A 21,069-nucleotide genomic window follows, 5' to 3' on the forward strand; every position below is an offset into this window, starting at 1 on the left:
AGTGGTAAGACGAGATTAGGCAGACCAGGGGACCAGCACAGGTGAGGGCCAAGCTGAAATTTGAAGTCAAACTAAGGTTAGGGCATCTGTTGTAACCAGTCCTGGAAAGCTAAGAAGGCGATGTCCAAGTGGGTGCCAGCTGCTGATTCTCAGTCAAAGAAGACAATCCTTCAGGAAATGTCTTCTGGAGAGTGGTCCCCAACCTTTTTGGCACCAGGGACCAGTTTTGTGGAAAACAATTTTTCCTTGAATCAGGGTGGGGCAATGGTTTGGCATGATTGAAGCACATTACATTTATTGTGTATTTTATTTCTATATTATTGCATTGTAATATATAATGAAATAATTATGCAACTCACTGTAATGTAGAATCAGTTTGAGCCCTGAGCTTGTTTTCCTGCAACTACATGGTTTCATCTGGGGGTGATGGGAGACAGAGAGAGAGCATCCTGCATTAGATTTTCATAAGGAGCGTGCAACCTAGATCCCTCACATGCGCGGTTCACAACCGGGTTCAAGGACCTATGAGAATCTAATGCCACCACTGATCTGACAGGAGGTGGAGCTCAGGTGGAAATGCTGTCTTGTCCTCTACTCACCTCCTGCTGTGCGGCCTGGTTCTTAATGGGCCACGGACCGATCTGTGGCCTGAAGGCTGGAGACTCATGTTCTGGAGGACCTGAGATGTTTCCTGGAGCACTTGAGAATTATCGTTTACTCTCAAGAGGAATTGGGATGCCACATCATTGTTTCTCAAAGTGTGTTCTATGGAACCCTACTCTCTAGCCATTCATGAGGATTGTACAAGAAGCTCAGACTCCGGTTATACCAGCTTAGGACACATAGAATTAAAGAAAAATTCTGTGGGGCTTCCTCACATCTTTAGTATGCTGCTGTCACTGGGAGTCACTGTGGTAGGGAAGTGATGTGTAGGGTTCCCCAACTCATAGGACCAGGGAATCCTATGTGCAAGGAACCTCTCTCTATGGGTTTGTTTCGCAGACATAAATTGAGGAATTTACATGTAGATCAATGAAATTTATGCTGATTTATGTACCCCTTCCAACCCCACCCGAAACATTCCTGACCTTTCCATTTTGAAAAGAGATTGGTAAATGTAGCCAGCAAACTTCTCCCCTGCTGACATTTGTTCTTCCATATTCCAGAGCAAGGAGATTGGCCTGCAGATGCACGAGGAGCTCCTGAAGGTGACCAACGAGCTCTACACAGTAAGTTCTGCCCAGGCTCACTACTGTTTTGGGATTGGGTCTTCTGTCTTCATCACCAGAGCTAGAGGGAGGCAAAACAGAGGTCTGTAATGACCCCGGGCCTTTTTTGCTGTGTTTTATGCTGAGTGACAGTGGGTCATCATGTCAGGATGTAATGACTCACAGCCTCAGCTTCTGATTCTGTACATCTGGGGTAGGGCCTGGGCTTGTCTGGTTTGTCAAAGTTCACGAGAGATTCAAGCGACCTGCAGCTGTGGATGTGTTACCTGCAAGAACAGAGGGCACAAAGTCAAGGCCATGAGAGTGTGAGTGTGAAGGCTCCTGAAGGCGGGGATGTAGGTTTTGGAGTCAGGCAGCACAGGCTCCAGTGGAGGCCCTTCCTTACCGGCTGCGGGACCATAGGCAGGTGGGCAGTTTGTCTGGGTCTCAGTATTTGCATCTGCAAAATGGAGCACGGCTCCGAGGATCACGTGAGGCTATGGGGTGAGCCTGCCTTGCCATCTCCAAGGCATAATTTCAGAACATCACAGTGTGGTCCACAGCTGACCTTGTTACCTGTTTGGAGTCAGTATCTAACTGTGCTTGAGATGAGTTTTAGAATCCAAGAAGGTGAGTGAATGGGGACACAAACACATGAAGCGATGATGCAGGGACTTTCAGACTGTGCTCTGGGGAGCCTACGGCTTCCTCGAGAGGAGTGTGGGGACTCCATGGAGAGGTGTGGGGAGTGGGGTGGGTAGACCCAGCAGGTAGAGCTCCAGGCCCCTCAACCCTACCCCAATCAGAACAGTGGAGAATGGTTATGTTTTAAATAGATAGGTGCCCTATATAGCATTTCATGAAAAGTGTGTTTGTGTATTGGGGAGAATCTGCTGCTAAAATTGAATTTGAAATCCCTGGTATGAGGAGAAAGAACAGCAGGCTGTGAGAAGCCCCTTCTGTTCAGTTTTATTATCTTTCTATGTTTATATCCTGTGTGGCCAGCAGGTGGTAAATTTTTCAGAGGCACTGAGAGCCTTTGTGGGAGGGCCTGGACCTCAGGTCAGAAAGCCTGCCTCAGATCCCAGCAAGCTACGGAACTCTAGGCAAGGCATTATTTTTCCTGGGTCTCAGTCTCCCAATCAGTAAAACAGGGGTGAGAGTTCTTAGGTAAAAGTTGAAACTTTTAATTCTGTGATTCCAAATTAAGGAGCAAAACTTGAGCTGTAGATAGTTTTTACTTGGGTCATTCTTAGGGTAAAGGAAGAATTGCTGCTTGAGAATACATATTGCTTTGCATCAGCTGGTGCAAAAGCAGCTGGGGGGCAGAACAGCCTGTTGGGTTAAGGCACAGATTCTGAAGCTGGAGATCTGGGTTCAAATCCAGGTGTTAAGTAGAAATACTAGTACCTGCTTAGTGCACATCCTTGTGACAATTAAAGGAGATCCTATATGCGATGCATGCTCAGAACAAAGAGAAAAGAAGAGCATTCTGTATCAGAAGTTCTGAGCATCACTATCATCATCATCACCATCATTGGCTCCTCCTTGATGGCTGTGAAGTAGGCTGTTGTACATACTCACGGTGGGGGGAAGGGTGGTGATAAATAATGCAAGCCTGGTAACTGAATGGGATTGTCCTGCTTAGAATTCTGCAGCGAATTTGGCTAGACCAGGTGCTCCCCAGTCTAAGTCCTTTTTATGTTCCTCAGGCTCCACTTTGGGTCACTTTCCTCCACAATGGCAAAACAACTTAGCCCCAATGTCCTGGGACCCCCCAGTCATCCCCATCTAGGTCTCTAACTTTTGCTGTGACCTCCAGCAGGGCTCCTCTTCTTGGTGCCCTCTATTTACACCAAATACCTTCCCCCTCTGCTGCTTTTCCTCTGCAGTCCCTGCTGTCTATACCTACCTGTTAGTGTCATGCTTATTTTTCAAACTCAGACCAAACCCCACCACCTTCAGAATGTTGTTACCTCTCGGCTTCAAGTTCCTATGGCAGATGTACCAAAATCTCTTGTATCTTTATTGTCTATATCCCGTCTTCCAACATGTTGGAGTGTGAACTCCCCGGGAGTCAGGTCTTGGCTGAGAAACACTGCTTGAAAGGCCCAAAGGCTCCATTTGAACCCAACTGTGTGGCCTTGAGCAAGTCCCTTCACTTGTCGGTTTCACCTGTGACAAACGGGACTGGTCATCTTTCTGTGGTTTGTAGACTGGACAAGGCCAGGTGGTGGTCAGAGATCAGGAGGACAGTGTCATCTCTCTGTGTCCTTCGAGGTCCCAGTGCCCAGCACAGTGGCCTGAATCCAGCAGGTGCTCCATGCACACCTCCCTGTGCTGGCTGCAGGGCAGGATGGCTGGACGGAAATGCCGCTGGTATTGGAGACACAGGCCAGGCAGGATGGCTGAGGCCCCAGCAGGATGAGCCATGCCTTGCCATTTCCACAGCAGCCTGGTGAGGGTCACCAGGAGCTAGTGGAGGAGGAAGGGTCCCCAGCATTCTCCTTTGGCTGCACGTGGAAGAGTGGGATCCTCATGGTGCCAGCACACCCCCCGTGAAGATCATTTGTTGACTACACCCAGAGTCTTCAGTAGTTACTCAGAAACTCAGTTAAATTCACGCATTTGGGTCCACATGCTGTGGGCCCAGAGCTGCAGTAGGGCACAGTAGGGGATCGTGAACATTTCACAGTCTGCCTCTGTCAGAGTCTTGTACATCCTTGGTGCTTCCAGTGTGCTCCTTGAAGCAAAGGAGGGAGGAGGGAGGGATGAAAAACATGAAAGAAACTGGTCTTACTCCTAAGGAGTTTGGAATCTGGGCAGAGAGATAAGAGTAGTGTGTGATCCACCAGGGCCTGTCGGGGTGGGGGACTGGGAGAAGGATAGCATTAGGAGAAATACCTAATGTAAATGATGAGTTGATGGGTGTAGTAAACCAACATGGCACATGTATACCTATGTAACAAACCTGCACGTTATGCACATGTACCCTAGAAATTAAAGTATAATAATAATAATTTTAAAAAAGAGTAGTATGTGAACTGTTGATACAACATAAGTCAGAGCCTAGTATGTGCTGGACACATGGGCTCACAGGGGAGGTACCTCTGGGCTTGGCTGTGTAACTTGCCCATGAGCTCTGTGGGGCTGGACCTTGTTCCCCACAGTGTGCCCAGAGCCCCTTTCCAGCCATGCACACACATAGGAGGAGATGGGTGTGTATTAGTTGAGGGAGATGCACATGTGTGAGAGATGGATTGAGAGGAGGAGGGAGGGAGGGAGGGAGAACAAGAAGAAAAAAGATTCAGAAAAGTGGGCTACTGTGTTCCAGGGTGAGCTTTGAGCTTGGTGCCTTTGGATGGGTAGGAATTAAAGAAGCAGAGGGAATGAGAGGAAGAGAGAGGGAGTTCTCAACAGGGAAGGCAACGCAGGATCACAGCAGTGCACACTGATCACAGACAGACCTGGGTTTGAATTCCTGCTGTACCACTTACCAACTCGGCCAAGTCAATTAACCTCGTTGACTTTCCTTCTCTTTGTTGCCAAACAGGGATGATCCTAACATCTGTAACCACTTCTTGAGTGCTTATGATGCATCTCACTCTGTATTAGGTATTGGATATATATTATTTAATTAACACTCTTACATTTTTACAGATAAAGAAATGGAGGCATAGGGAAGTGACTTACTTAAAGCCTTTGTATCAGTTATCAGTTGCTGCATAACAAACTACCTCAAAACTCAGTGACTTAGAACAACCACCATTTTCTGTGCTCATAATTCTGTGGGTCAGCAATTTGGGCAGGGTTCAATTGGGGCCACTCATGTGGTTGCAGTTTTCTGGTCAATTAAAAAAAGAAAAAGAGTCCAAAGTGAGCAAACCCCAATGTGCAAGCACTTTTCAAGCTTCTACTTGTGTCATATTTGCTAATATCCCATTGGCCAAAGCAAGTTACACAGCCAAGCACAGAGTTCTGGGTTAGAAAAGCAAGCCCCCCTCCCCTTGCAGAGTCACAATGCGAAGGGCCATGCCTGCAGCCATGCCAGTAATGATCACAGTCCTCTTTGCAAACAGTTCACTCCAGCCACCCAGCTGCTGGCGGCACTATGTGTCCCAAATTCATGCTTCATTGCTAGGGATTTCTTTTGAGCACTTTCTAGTTACCATGTCTGGTTATACAAGTCTACAGTCCCCCTCCTCCCTCAGCCCCAGGGTCATTACCACAGTCACTGAGGAACAAATAATGCAGAGAAAGGATTTTCCAGTAAGCTCCGCTTTTTTTCTTCTTGAAGTTCTGTAAGGGAGGTGGTGGTGGTCTGTTCAGGGGGTCCTACAGGTGTAATGATGGCGGAGATAAATGCTAAAGGCCACCCATCACTTGCTTTAGAGAAAAGGCTTATCTCTCTCTGGGGCTAGGAAGGATGCAGAGGAGACTACAAGTCTGGGTATTTTGTTCATTCATTCATTCATTCACTCAATAAGCCTAGTCCTTATCACCCAGTCCTTATCTGCTCAGTCCTTAGCACCTTGAGGCTCCCTCCTTTCTAAAGCATGCTAGCATGAGTGTTTGTGCACACATGTGCACACATACACATTTGCATACATGCACGTGCAGTTTGGCATGGACCACACAGTAGCACATATGCACATTCACATGCATGCATGTACATACACATACATGCAAGCATGCACACACATGTATCCCACTCCACTTCTTTTCGAACTCCCATCAGCCTGACGCAATATAGCTTTCATTCATGTATTGGCCTGGGAGAGAAAAAGGGCAGAGGTGAAGAATGTGGACCAGTATGGCAATCCTTCTAGAAGAGGCAAATCAAAACAAAACAACTCACAAACTATAAACTCCACTGTGTTTTCACTATTTGGCTAAAAATGTGTTCAGATTTTCAGTATATCTCTAGATTATGAAATACATATGTGTCAGTAACTGGTGAACATCCAGCATCCCCCCACCTATCTCTTCCTCTGTGTTCAGCAGCTCTGCTGCAAGCTGTGGGCCGGCCTTCCAAGTCCAGGGCTGCAGGAGAGGCCCAGTGACTTTGTTCTTTGCCATGTGGGGAGGGCCTGAGGAGTGTCCATTCGTACCTAGCGGCAGCTGGTCACAGGTAGACCCTAACTGGAGCCATGAATCACTTTACCTTTTACTTGTTCAAGCCTCGATTGATTTTGTGTGGGCTCAGGGATATGACATCAACTCTGGGCCAACAGGCAAGTTTTGGCAAAGGTGTCTCCCTCCTCATGACTGCCCTGAGACATGGGGGTGGTAGAGAGAGCTCAGACTGAACGCCCAGGAGCCCAAGTTCTAGTCCCAGCTCCACCCTGGGCTCACTGCTTGTCTTTCTAGGATGACATTCAGGTACAGCCCCACAGCTTCATCCTATCATGGGCCCTCTGTCATTTACTGAATATATTTCTTTAAGTTGACCTCCCCTCCCTTTTTAAGCTTCCCCAGTGTTAGGTAATTAGTGGAAAGCAGCCCTGTGTGCTGGAAGAGCACAGGTGTTAGAGTCAGCTGGGCCTGACTTGAAGGCCCTGCCACACAAACCCTCTGAGCCCAGTCCCTCCCTGGAACATGGGGTTGCTGCCAGTTCATTTGTCTGGATTATTCTGGGGAGAGTGATTGGCATAGAGTATAGCCCAGTGCCTAGCAAACCTGAGTCCTGAGTCATTGTGTCTTTTATGAAAAAATGAGGCATAAATATTTTTCCTACATAGTTCGGAATCTTTCTTCTCCATTCCCCATCTCCACTGGGCCAGCCAGAGCCCTAAGAATGTTTTGCTGGAAAACGTGAAACCATCTCCTCCTTCATTTCCCATCCTCCAGGCCTGCTGTCTGTGATGCTGGCTCCATACTTGAACTGGACGACTTTCCTTTTTTAAAAAATTGTTTAATATTTAAATTTAGAAGTAGAAGATATGTACACTTGTTTAAAAAATAAATAAGATAGTAATTAAACAATAAAAGAAGGTACACAGGAAGAAGCATGCCTCCTGACTCTTCCTGCATCTCCGTATAACCTCAGTTACTAGGTTACTAGTGTCCAGTTTAGCCATGTCTTCTTCCAGAGATCCTTTATCCATCAATCAGCACACACATTTGGGTATATCCCACACATTCCTGTTTTATGCAAGTGGTGACAACTGTACTTATTATTCTGCATCTTGCTTTGCTTTTGTAGGTATATTTTGGAGATTGTTTCATCTCATGAATAACTAGAGCCTCCAATCATATACAGTGCTTATTGAAGGCCAGGGGCTGGTCTAAATGCTTTGCATGTACTGATCCGTTTCATCCTCATCATAACCCTTTGAGGTAGGTGGCATTATGACCTCTTCCGTTCTGCTTAGGACCAGTTCCATCCCTGGATGACACTGTGCACGCACCCAAAAAATTAGCGAGGCATGTTAGCGGGTACCTATAGTCCCAGCTACCTGGGAGGCTGAGGTGGGAGGATTACCTGAGCCTGGGAGGTGAAGGCTGCAGTGAGCTGTGATTGCACTACTGCACTCCAGCCTGGGGGACAGAGCGAGACCCCATCTTAAAAAAATTAAAATTTAAAGTTAAAAAATAAACTACGAACCTGCATTTATTGTGGAAGGAAATGATACTTCACATTAGCAGATGAAACACAGTTTGGTATATAAATAGAAGCGTTCTGTTAGTTAAGTGAAAATCAAGCAGTGTTGTGTATTCAAGCTTGTGCCTGCCGGAGTGGCAGGCGAGAAGCTCTGAAGATGTGTGGGCACCGACTGGTTTTTCCTCCTGATGTAATCAGAAGGATCCTCAGAGAGCTGAAAGGGGTTAATAAAAGTAAACAGTGCCAGAAGGTACACAGAGAGAAGTGTATCTCTTGACTCTTCCTCCATCCCCATATCACCTCGGTTGCTATGTTACTAGTGTCCAGTTTGGCAGTGTTTCCTTCCCAAGACACCGAAAGTCACCTTGCTATCACAAGTGGAAACACTGACCCAGTGCCAGATAGTGGGACTCTGGCATTCGGTTTACGCTGTCTGTGGAATGAAGGTGTGGAGTTTGAGGAATACTGAGGCTCCCGCCAGGCTTTGATCTTCATGCCACTGTGCCCTGGAAGGGAGACCAGGGTCCTGGCTCAGACTCAGGGCAAGGCAGCTCTTCGGGGCTGTCACAGCCTGCCAGCCAGGGTGTGTGCACAGTGTCATCCAGGGATGGAACTGGTCCTAAGCAGAACGGAAGAGGTTTCCCTGTAGGTAACCTTCCCCTCTCTTTCTGCTGTCCTGCCCAGACACCCGTTCACTAAGAATACATGTATTGATCATCCGCATATCCAGACCATGAGATGTGGCTGTACACTATGATGGGTGTCTTAGTGGGGATACGACAGTGTGAGGGAACTTGGAAGAAGGGGTGATGAAATATCCTGAGCATCAGGAAGGCGCCAGAGAAGAGATGGTATCTGATCAACAGTCGACAGTTCCTGGGTGCAGAGAGGGGCAGAAGGAGCAGCACTTAGAGTGGTGAGAAGCAGCACCTGGGATGTGGGAGGGAGCCTCCGCCCAGTCAGCACTGCTCCTGAGTCACTGCACTGAGCCTGGCCGGTTGGGATCAGGACTGATATGGGTAGTTGGGGAGGCTCAAAGGGAAAGACGTCTGCCTTTTAGGATTAATTTAGTGGCAAGGGACTGGAATCCAGTGGCAAGGGACTGGAATCCAGTGCAAACTGGCTTAGATAAAAATGACACTCTATTGAATCACATGAACATGTCGCACAAGTCTAGCTGAATCCAGGGGCTCACACGCTGATTTGTCTGTCTCACCAATACAGCATGTACTCTGTGAGACCAGAGACCTCATCTGTCTTCTATACTGTATTTTGACTGTAGTGCATTTGGTATAGTACCTGACACATAAATAAATATTTAATAATTGAAGGTGTAGCTGTTCTCCCCACCAATATACTCACTAGATCAAAGGCAGTAGAACTATGCCTCCCCCATTTTACCCCTTTCCCTCCTTGCCTCTCTTCCTACCTTCCTTCCCCACTCTTTCCAATCCATCCATCCGTCCATCTATCTATCCATCCATCCATCCATCCATCCTCCATCCATCATCCATCATCCATCAATCCATCCATCCATCCATCCATTTATCCAGCTTTGGGAATCAGTCTCCCATTTCTGGTTTGTTTTCCTCTACGTAGACTTCGTGATCTGGCAGGCTTCTCCCATGTGGTGACAAAGGTGGTCCCTAGTACTACAAATTCTCCTCCCATTAGCCTTTCCCCATCCTCCAGTGGAAAGAGAACACTCCCTTCCCAGTGTTTCCAGCAAAGCCCCAGGGTAGCATCTAATGGCCTAGCTGAGCTTCCTATTGTCAGATGAACATAAGTTTATGGATTGGCCAGGCCAGGGTCTCATGGCCACCCCAGGATTGCAGGGTGATGTCAGCTTCCCATGAACCACATGTACTGAGAATAGTGGAGGGGAATTTGGGGGATTTCCTCAAAATAAAATCTGGGGGGCTGTTCCCAAAGAAGGAAGACTGGATGAATCTGGGCAGAGAAAAACAACAGATGTCCACTGAGGGGGAGTCCCTGGGGGAGGATGAGGAAGTGGTTCCATTGGCTGGTGCTGAGACATACCTGGTGTTCCTCCAGCTATCAGCTGCTCCTCAGTCCTGTTTGCCGCCTGCTCCTCTGGGCTAATGCTCACTCTGCTCCCTTTGCCTGGGACACTCCACCCCCACCCCAAGCCCTGCTCACCCATCTAACAGCTACTCTTCCTGCAGTGTTCAGTTTAGATGTCACTTCCTCCAGGAAACCTTCCTATAGTGCCTAGGACTCCCTTCATCATTGCACTTATCACACCATGTGATCATCACTTGTACAATTGCCTGTATCTCTACTACAGTGTGGATCCTATGAGGGTGGCGACCTGCATGTCTTCCACACTGTTGTTTTGCCTAGCATAGTACCTGGCACATAACGAACTGCTCAATAAATATTTAGTGATTGACGGTACAGCTATCTCCCTACTTCCAATTATGCTCAGCAGAACAAAGGCAATAAAACTGTACCTCCCTCATTTTACCCTCCCTCCCTGCCTTCTTCTCTTCCTTTCTCCCTTTCATCCACTCTCCCTTCTATCTACCCATCCTTGCATTTATTCACCCACCCACCCATCTGTTCATCTGTCCATCCATCCATCTACCCATCCATTCAGCCATATTCATTGATCCATTGATCTTTTGATCTGTTGATCCAGCCAGTCCAGCCAGAGTCATTCATTCATGCAAATGTATATTGATACTTGCTGGGTAACAGGCTCTGCTCTGGTACAGAGAATACTATCATGAACAAGATCCTGGCCTCAGGACTTTGCTTCTCTTTTCCTTCAAGGAGGTCTTGGTCATGCACTAGCCTAGGGTTTCACCCATACACAAATGCTGGAAGCAGAGAGCCACTGTGCCCAGGGACAGCCCTGTCTGCAGGGTGGAAGAGGCACACAGGGACTGCAACATTGAGAAGCTGTTTTCTAACAACTGATCCTTATCCTGCCCCAGGTGTCCCTTTATGGATGCTGTTAACTTCCAGATTCTGTTTGCCTTCTTTTGCATTTAAATGAGGGGCTGAAAGATGGTGCAGATAAAACTTTGCTGTTTTCAGAATCTGAGGATCAGGGAAGAGGCAAAAGGCAATGTGTACAAAGCAAAAAGCAGTGTGATTACCAGAAGAGGCAATGCTTAGCGGGCAGCAGACCCAGCCTGCGGTCCCAGCTCTGCCTGGCTTTTTGTGTGACTCTGGACAGCACTCTTGCTCTTTTCTTTTCTTTGTTTTCTTTTTGAGATGGAGTCTCGCTGTGTCGCTCAGGCTGGGGTGCAGTGGCACAATCTCGGTTCACTGTAACCTCTGCCTCCTGGGTTCAAGCGATTCTCCTGCCTCAGCCTCCTGAGTAGCTAGGAGTACAGGCGCCCGCCACCACACCCAGCTAATTTTTGTATTTTTTTAGTAGAGACGGGGTTTCACTATGTTGGCCAGGCTGGTCCCAAACTCCTGACCTTGTGGTCTGCCCGTCTTGGCCTCCCAAAGTGCTGGGATTACAGGCGTGAGCCACCACGCTCAGCTCACTCTTGCTATTTCTGAGCCTCCATTTCCTTAAGTGAGGGGCTAGGACACCAAGAGTTATGGAGGACCTTTTGGCCCTTACATTCTGAGAACACATGCAACTGAACTGGGTCCAAGAATAGTGATCTTAAGTGACACGTCCCTACGAGGTCCTTCCCTAGACTCCCTGAATAGGGTCTGGAGGGCTGGAAAGTGAACCCATTAGCTGGCATCAAGCGGATGGGTACCTCTGAGGGGCCCTTCATACATCCCCAGTTGGGTGATTTGGCCTCAGCTGAGCTCCTGCATCTGCCTCTGCCCCTTCCCAGCCCCAGGCACACTGCTGCTGGCAGTTGGTCACTTGACAATTTGCAGTTGACAGAGCACTTTCCCCATCTACCCCCTTCTGATCTTCACCAGGTGGGCACGGAAAGGACACACCTCTCCACAGCCACCCAGCAAGTAGTGGGAAGGCTGAGTCTCAAAACCAAGTCTCCCTAATTCCAGTGGGCTGGAGGAGCCTTTCACCCCTGTTTTACAGTTGAGAAAGGGGTACAGGGGAAGCAAAACAAGCGTGTGTTCAGTAGGCCCAGGCTGTGGGGTCAGCCACCTTGGCTTTGAACCCTGACTCCACTTACCAGCTTTTCACCTAGAGAAACTTACTGACCTATTCTGGGCCATGGTTTTCTCATCTATAAAGCAGGGATCATAGGATGCCTATCTCATAGGGGTTTTGTGAGAAATAAATGAGTTAATATAGGTAAAGTGCATAAAGCAAGGCCTGGCATGTAATAAGTGCTCAATAGATGCTAGCTGCTATCATTGTTGTTACTGTCATCACACTGCCTCCCAGGTTTGGGGAAAGGACTCATTGAAATGCTCCTTCACTAGAAGGGCTCCTAGAAAGAGGTGTGCAAACTTTGAAGTAATAGATAAGGTTAAATATTATTTAATGCGTCCTGGACTGGCAATATTGAGCCAACTGTTCTCATCTATTGAGCTAAGGACCATTCATGCTGAAGCCCATGTATCAGGTAATTAAATAAAAACATCTAGAGGATTCTGGGTACAAATAGAATCCTTTCAGAGAAACCTCCAGGTGAACTCTTTGGTGGCAGCTGTCTGTCATAAGTGACCCTGGGCAGTGGAGTTCACTGTTATTCTTGGAATCAGGAATCAAGTAGATCACGGGAGTTTGGCCCCAGGGTATTTGGGTTATCTTCTCCAAGCATGGGATTTTTGGAATGAAGTTTAGAGGCTATCCTGGGAAGTTTGGCCTGTCAGAGCGCAGGAAGAGTACTCTGTGGCTCAAGAAGAGTAGAAAATGATGTAAAGGGAGAGAAAATAAAAAAAGAAAACTAGGCAAAGGATATGTGCGAATTGAGAACACCCAGCTGGGCTGCTGACCTTGAGTGAGTGGATGGATGCATGGTGATTGGACAGGAAGATCTAGCTGTAAATAGAAAGGCTGTCTTTTCCCCTGAACTACCCAGCGCAGATGACAGATTCGTGGCGAGGCAGGCAGACTCAGAAGCCAAAATAGAAAAAGGAGATGTAGCAGGAATTGTTGAACGCAGACAGGGATGGGATCCAGACATGAAAAACACCAGCAATATGGTGGTGAGGCAAAGAAACCAGGGTTGTCTGTGGATGTGGAGGGATATGTCGAAGGGGGAAGGTGGGGTCCTGGAGACAGCTGCGACATGTGTTCCCACCCTTTAGCCACACCTGTTTTATATTATTTTATTTCTTCTTTACATTCCATCCATTTTTGCTCATTTGTAATCTCCCTAAAACTCCTAGAAACCCCCTTCCTGCTGATATCATCCTCTCCGTATGCCAGTTCCACCAAGACCATATCCAAATGACTCAATGGACTCATTTATTTTATTTTTATTTTAAGTTCCAGGATACATGTGCAGGACACGCAGGTTTGTTACACAGGTAAACGTGTGCCATGGTGGTTTGCTGCACCTATCGGCCCATCACCTACATGCATTAGCTATTTATCCTGATGCTCTTCCTGCTGCCACCGCCCCTGACAGGCCCCAGTGTCCTTTAAACCAAGGCATGAAGATCATCAAAATAGGCACCTGCTTTGATTATCTGCAAGTCTGCAGTCACCCCTTTTGGCCACTAGATGTCGAGAACGCATCAGTATGGCACATTTTCTGGTCCGTTGAGTATTTGGATGTGATCTTGGTGGAACTGGCATACAGAGAGGATGAAATCAGCAAGAAGGGGGTTTTTAGGAGTCTTAGAGAGATTGCAAATGAACAAAAATGGATGGAATGCAGAGAAGCAATCTTTCCACCAAGACCCACGAAGAAAAGTTGACTGCATTTTAAATCTTGGTATTGTTTTACAAGTTTGGGAGATTTTTAGGATAAAGGAAGAAGGGAGAAACATGGCTTAAAAAAATATATATATATATATATTTACATTAGTTAATGTTCTCCAGAGCTTGTAAGCATTTCTAAGTGAGCATGTTTAAGGTTCTTAAACCCTGAGCCCAAATCAGGGATGATAATGATGATGATGATGGTGGTGGTAGCACCTGATGGATACCTCCATGGCTCTTACTATGTGGAAGGTATTATTCTCAGCACTTGACAGAAACTGACTCATTTAGTGCTCACAAGCAGCCTAGGAAGTAAGTGCTATTATTATCCGTGTTTTACATATGAGGAAGCAGAGGTCAGAGAGGTTGTGTGACTTGTCCAAAGCCACATAGCTGGCGAGTGGGAGCATCAGGATTCAACCCAGACATTTGTCCATATTCCTACCTTCTATGATCTGCAATAGATGTTGCCACATTGACTCCTGGGCTGTGGCAAAGGGAACTTTCTGAGCAATGAATCAGTGCTGTGATTTAATGATAGAAGTCACAGAGGCTGGGTACAGTGGCTCACACCTGTAATCCTAGCACTTTGGGAGGCCGAGGCGGGTGGATCACCTGAGATCAGGAGCTCAAGACCAGCCTGACAAGCATGGTGAAACCCCATCTCTACTAAAATATAAAAATTAGCCAGGTGTGGTGGCGGGCACCTGTAATCTCAGCTACTTGAGAGACTGAGGCAGGAGAATCGCTTGAACCCAGAAGGTGGAGGTTACAGTGCGCCGAGATCGTGCCACTGTACTCTAACCTGGGCAACAAGAGTGAAACTCTGTCTTAAAAAAAAGGCACAGAATTCCTCATTCTAATAAACTCACTTCACAGCACTTCAAATGACAAGGAGTAAGATTTTAGGGTTGGCCAGGAATTCATTCTGAGTTCTCCGACTTACAGGGCTTGGTTAGATAGGAGCACATTTCATTCCCAGGGGGAAGCCTTTATTCTATTAGCTGTTATAGTAATCCAAACCACAGAAGAGAATGAACAAGGCGCAGGAGCCATGGATTCCAGAAGTTTCTTAGCATAGAAAGATGATCATACACTTGGCATTGCAAAAGAAAAGTACATTTCTAGTTGGGGACCAGCAAAAATGCTATTGGTATGGAGCAGCCCAGTCAGTGTTCAAGCTACTAAAAGTATTGATGCCTGCTCAGAAAGTGGTAATGAATTAAAGAAATTCATTAAGTGCTGGGTGTGGTGGTTCACAGCTGTAATACCAGCACTTTGGGAGGCTGAGGCAGGAGGATCACGTGAGCCCAGGAGTTCGAGATGAGCTTGGACAACATGGCAAAACTCCATCTCTATTTATAAAAAAATGATACAGACAATCTAGGATGATCTGGTAGAAAAAGTGGTGGATTAAAAGTGAGAGTCCAGATCTCCAGTATGGTTAAATATGTGTTTACCATATGACCCTTAATCCCACCCCTGGGTATTTACCTAAGAAAAATGAAAATACATGTCCACACAAAGAAATGTACATAAGCATTCATAGCAGCTTTATCCAAAATAGCTAAAACCTGTAAACACCTCGAGTAGCTATGGACATATGACTAAGTAAACAGATTGTGGCATAACCATGCAATGGAATACTTAGCCATAAAAAAGAAGTTCTGATATGTACAGCATCATCAGTGAATCTCAGAAAAATTATGCTGAGTAAAAAGAGGGCTGACCCAAAGGAGTTTATATTGTATGATTCCATGGAACTGGATTCTGGAACACACGACAGAAGGCAAACCTATGATTGGGGCTGGAGTGGGGTAAGGTATTGGCTGCAAAGGGGCATGAGGGATCTTTCTGGTGTAGCGGAAGTTCTATATTTTGCTTGTGATCCTGGATACATGGATGTAAAGTTTGGTGTCTCTGCACTGATACTTGGTGATACTTGGCACCTCTGAGCCTCAGTTTCCCTGTTTGTCAAACTGAAAGGTTGTTGGATTAGATGATGTCTAGAATTTCTTCTGGCTCAAAAATTTCCCCTGTAATAACAATATTCATTTTCTATTATGGAAGTAGAGTAGCAAAGTGCCATTTGCTTTATAGGAATTGTTTCCTTTTTTTTTTTTTTTGAGACGGAGTCTCGCTCTGTCACCCAGGCTGGAGTGCAGTGGCATGATCTCGGCTCATTGCAAGCTCCGCCTCCCTGGTTCGCACCATTCTCCTGCCTCAGCCTCCCGAATAGCCGGGACTACAGGCGCCTGCCACCATGCCTGGCTAATTTTTTGTATTTTGTTTAGTAGAGACGGAGTTTCACCATGTTAGCCAGGATGGTCTTGATCTCCTGACTTCGTGATCCTCCCGCCTCGGCCTCCCAAAGTGCTGGGATTACAGGAGGAATTGTTTTTATAGGCAAGGATGAATTTATTCCAGAGAGCATAGAATATCTATTGGGTTACTTAATGTTACTCATTTTGGGTACAGAGCCATTTGCAGCCCATTGTACTTCAGGAAACAGCTGAAAAATGATTTGTGTGTAAGAAGGATGTTCCACATTCAATTCCTGTGGGTATGTGAGGAGGGGCTATCCCTGAGGCACTGGGAGGAGAGGGAGGGATGCCACAGACACTGCTGGCAGGGCTAGAGAGGATAGCTGAGCAAGGGCTGGGCTTGCCTTGTCACTTCTGACAGTGCCCAGATGCTTGGAGCTATGGTTACCCTTTTAAATTTCCTCCTTATTTATTTATTTATTATTTTTTAATTTCCTCTTTACTAGCCCATGCCTGGCTCTTAGTTAGGGTTTAATGATGTTGTTGATGATACCCAGTCCTCAGAGAGTCTGTGCAAAAGTAAAGGAAGGCAGGTGCCCAGAGCATGTTGTGGGACCAGGGCAGCGGCCAACTAGAGTGTAGAACTTGGTATGGAGCCAGGAGCAACAGAGAGGGCCATGCTGGGTCATAGCTGGGTGCTGATTTCCCCTACTTGTGCGCCCCCAGGTCATGAAAACCTACCACATGTACCATGCAGAGAGCATCAGTGCAGAAAGCAAGCTGAAGGAGGCTGAGAAGCAGGAGGAGAAGCAGTTCAATAAGTCAGGAGACCTCAGCATGAACCTGCTCCGGCACGAGGATCGGCCCCAGCGCCGCAGCTCTGTGAAGAAGATTGAGAAGATGAAGGAGAAGGCGAGTGGGGGCCCTGGGCTGGGAGCGATTGGGGACAGGGCACAAAGGGGAGGGCCATGCTCTTGGCGGACAGCCTTAGCCTTCCCCCTTTTTCCCCCACATCCCAGTGGGGTGGTGGGGGGTGCAGGGGATGGGACAATGTAGCCAGTATCTCTTCTTTTGGAGATTGGTATTCTAGTGGAAGCAGGGCCGGACGTGCCCCTGCTAGCAGTGGTTAGGCCTGACTTAATGCTAAAGTCAGCAGGCAGACGAGGTGCTCAACTCACAAGTAAGCTGAACTGTGATGAGATTCACACCCAGCAAGCACCTTCTCAGATGACCTGGAATCACCAGGCATTAGTGGGAGCAGGGGCTTGTTCCAGAGGCCAATTTACTGGCCAAGGGTAGGGGCTGGGGGTGAGGGGGAACTGATTACTGAATGTGTCTCAACAAGAGGAACCAGAACCTGGAAACCTGGTGAAAGGCTCATTCCAAAATTGCCATTGCCAACTCAAAGAAGAGAGAATTAAAATCCCTGTGTATTGATTCTGGAAAAGTCCTTTAGTAGGGTGTGGTGGAAGGAATTCTAGCTTTGGAGTCAGATGGGCTGGGTTTTGAAAATGCCACTTTTATAACACCTCTCTGAGCTGCAGTTTTGAAATCTGACAGGAGTGGCAAATTCGTCTCATCTCTCATGTCAATTCTGATCAATTGCCCAGAGCGCTGGACTGAGAATCATGAAACCCTATCCAGATTTAGTTAAAAACAGTGCTGTAGGTCTGGCCACGGTGGCTCATGCCTGTAATATCAGCACTTTGGGAGTCCAAGGCGGGAGGATTGTTTGAGCCCAGGAGTTCGAGACCAGCCTGGGTAAAATGGCAAAACTCCATCTCTATGGAAAAAAAAAAAAAAAAGGCAAAGAGATGTTGCTCTTAAAAAAACATGTATGAGTGGCCAAAAAGGACGTGAAAAGACTAGGCCAGGCATGGTGCTTCACTCCTCTAATCCTAACACTTTGGGAGGCCAAGGTGGGCAGATTGTTTGAGCTCAGGAGTTCGAGACCAGGTTGGGCAATATGGCAGAACCACATCACTACAAAAAATAGAAAAATTAGGCAGGTGTGGTGTCATGTGCCTATAGTCCCAGCTACTTGGGAGGCTGAGGTAGGAGGATTACCTGAGGGAGGTCGAGGTGGCAGTGAGCCATGATCACATCACTGCACTCCAGCCTGGGCAACAGAGTGAGACCTTGTCTCAAAAAAAAAAAAAAAAGATCATCTCTATCATTCATGATTATGGAACTGCAAATCAAACTCAATGAAATGCCACTTCACACCCACAAGGGTAGCTAGAATTAAAAAGGCAGACTAGGACCGGGCGTGGTGGCTCATGCCTGTAGTCCCAGCACTTTGAGAGGCCAAGGCGGGCGGATCACAAGGTCAGGAGATTGAGACCATCCTGGCTAACAAGGTGAAACCCCGTCTCTACGAAAAATACAAAAAATTACCCAGGCGTGGTGGGGGGTGCCTGTAGTCGAGCTACTCAGGAGGCTGAGGCAGGAGAATGGCATGAACCCGGAAGGCTCACGAGATTGTGCCACCACACTCCAGCCTGGGTAATAGAGCAAGACTCTGTCAAAAAAAGAAAAAAAAAAAAGGCAGACTATAGGAAGTATTGGTAAGAATGTGGAGAAACTGGAATCTTCACACACTACTAGAGGGAATGTACAATGATCCTATCACTTTGGAAAGCAATCTAAATGTTAAACATAGGCTAAGTTACCATGTGACTCAACAATTTTATTCCTAGGTATCCACCCAAGAAAAATAAAAACATATGTCCATTCAAAGACTTGTACATGAATAGCAGTACTATTCATAATAGCCAAAAGATGGAAATGACTCAGATGTTCATCTGCTGATGAATGGTTGAATAAAATAAAATGTGGTATATCCATGTGATGGAATATTATTCAGCCACGAAAAGGAATGAAGTACTGACGCACACTGCAACATGAATGAACCTTGAAAACAGTGTGCTAAATGAAAGAAGTCAGTCACGAAAGGCCACATATTGTACAATTACATTTATGAAATGTCCATCATAGACAAATCTATAGAAATAGAAAATAGATGATTGGTTTCCAGGGGCTAAGGAAGAGGAAAATGGGGAGTAACTATGAATAGGTGCAGGGTTTCTTTCTGGGATGATGAAAATATTCTAAAGTTAGATAATGATAATGGTTGTATGACTCTGTGAATATAGTAAAAATAAATAAAAATAAAATAAAATAACCAAGCAGGGAATGATAGGACTACAACATAGGGAGAAACAGAGAGGTAGAGTGAGTGCTGACTGGAAGTCTGGAGGCTGATTTTTAGTTCAGAGTTTTATTTTTAGTTCGATTAGCTACTTGGCTCTTGGGCAAGCCACTTCTCTCCAGTTCTCATTTCCTCATCTATAAAATAGATGAGTTTAACGAAAATACCTTTAACATCCTTCCTAGGTATAACATTTTATGAGTCTATGAAGGGCTAAACATGGTCTCAGGGTCATGGTCATAGTGGGCCACTGGAAATAGGCCAAGAATATCAAAACTCTCTGTGGGGCTCGGGTGCATGGCTGGTGTAGGATGTAACTGCCAGGACCCTGGAGAAAAGTTAGAGATCTCTGAAGAGAATTAAAAGGTTGAGAACTCACTGTGGGATAGGAAGGTGTAAGAATGTCTAGGTGAAGGAGGAAAACCATTTATTTACAGAGACCTGACTTTTACGCAGCAGTGGGACTCATCAGTCTGCAAGGAGCAGAGGACAGCTCTGCAACCCGCTTACTCTTTCCTGCTCCATTCCCAGGCTGGTCCAGACAGGAGCAGCTCCCTGGGAGGCATTTGGGTCCCAGCTGAGATGGGCTGCTCTGGCTACCTCACCCCGCCTCTCCCCACCGCTCCCATCCAGTCATCCTCCTCCCTCCTGTCCTCCAGTCACTGAAAATGACTGAATACCTACCCTGTGCAGGGACAGTTCTGGGCGCTCCAGACCTAGCAATGAACAAGGCAGATCAAGTCCCTAACCCCACTTATTTTCTAATGGGAGGTCACTGACAATCAACAAATAAATGAAAGGGTAGGAAAACAAAAACAAAAAACAACAATTTCAGGTGGTGGAAGTGCTTATAAAGAAAAGAGTCGGGCAGGGGTGGGCAGAGGGAGTGGGAGAGGTAGATGAGCTTGTTATTGAAGGCCAATCTGGCCTCAAAACCTTAGGCCAAGGCTGAGGGAACCATGAGTCTGAGGGCCTTGAGATAGGAATGAACTTGCCGTCTTAAAGGATGAATCAAGGAGGCTGAGCAAGTGAGGGGGAGCAAGGGGGAAGGTGGAGCTTGAGAAGTGGACGGGACCAGGCCATGGAGGGCTTCTCAGGCACGAGCAGCAGTTTGGTTCGTCACTGGAGATTGCTGGGTAGGGGTCTTATTGATTGATTGATTGAGACGGAGTCTCCTTCTGTCACTTAGACCTGGAGTGCAGCGGTGCAATCTCCGCATACTGCAACCTCTGCCTCCTGGGTTCAAGTGATTCTCCTACCCCAGCCTCCCAAGTAGCTGGGGACTACAGCTGCGGGCCACCACACCCAGCTAATTTTTGTATTTTTAGTAGAGATAGGGTTTTGCCCTGTTGGCCAGGCTGGTCTTGATCTCCTGACCTCAGGTGATATGCCTGCCTTGGCCTCCCAAAGTGTTGGGATTACAGGCCAATGCTCCCGGCCAGGGATCTGATTTACACCCTACCCTAGCAAGGACAGTCGGAGGCTGCTGCTTATCTAGTGTCCTCATCGGCTGTGCAGGTGCAATGTAAAGGGGCTGCCTGAGTCCAGGTCCAACCCTTACTCATCTAGCAGTTGGAGGTCTTCCATAGGTGTGTCTGTGCAGGGCTTGGGTGGCAGGAAGTTACTATAAAGAAAAAAAAATCACTGGGCCAGGCATGATGGCTCACGCCTGTAATCCCAACACTTGGGAAGCTGAGGTGAGAGGGTGGCTTGAGGCCGGGAGTTCCAGACCAGCCTGGGCAACGTAGTGAGACCCCACTCTCTCCAAAAAACTTTAAAAACAAAAACTAGGCAGGTGTGATGGCATGCATCTATAGTCCCAGCTACTCAGGAGGCTGAGGTGGGAGGATTGTTTGAGTCCAGGAGTTAAGGCTGAAGTGAGCTATGATCACACCACTGCACCCCAGCCTGGGTGACACAGCAACACCCTGTCTCAAAAA

The 21,069-nt window shown here is 47.0% G+C and overlaps 1 protein-coding gene across 1 annotated transcript in view; it reads left to right on the forward strand.

Annotated features, from left to right (window-relative positions):
* Window positions 1-21,069, forward strand: part of SRGAP3 (SLIT-ROBO Rho GTPase activating protein 3) — a 144,504-nt gene that overhangs the window by 46,814 nt on the left and 76,621 nt on the right. The window contains exons 3-4 of the mRNA XM_012000648.1: window positions 1,167-1,229; window positions 16,645-16,830. Coding sequence (XP_011856038.1) covers window positions 1,167-1,229; window positions 16,645-16,830 — 249 coding nt within the window. The remainder of the gene's footprint in view (window positions 1-1,166; window positions 1,230-16,644; window positions 16,831-21,069) is intronic.

The sequence above is a fragment of the Mandrillus leucophaeus genome, unplaced genomic scaffold, assembly GCF_000951045.1.
Source record: "Mandrillus leucophaeus isolate KB7577 unplaced genomic scaffold, Mleu.le_1.0 Scaffold637, whole genome shotgun sequence".
NCBI lineage: Eukaryota > Metazoa > Chordata > Mammalia > Primates > Cercopithecidae > Mandrillus > Mandrillus leucophaeus.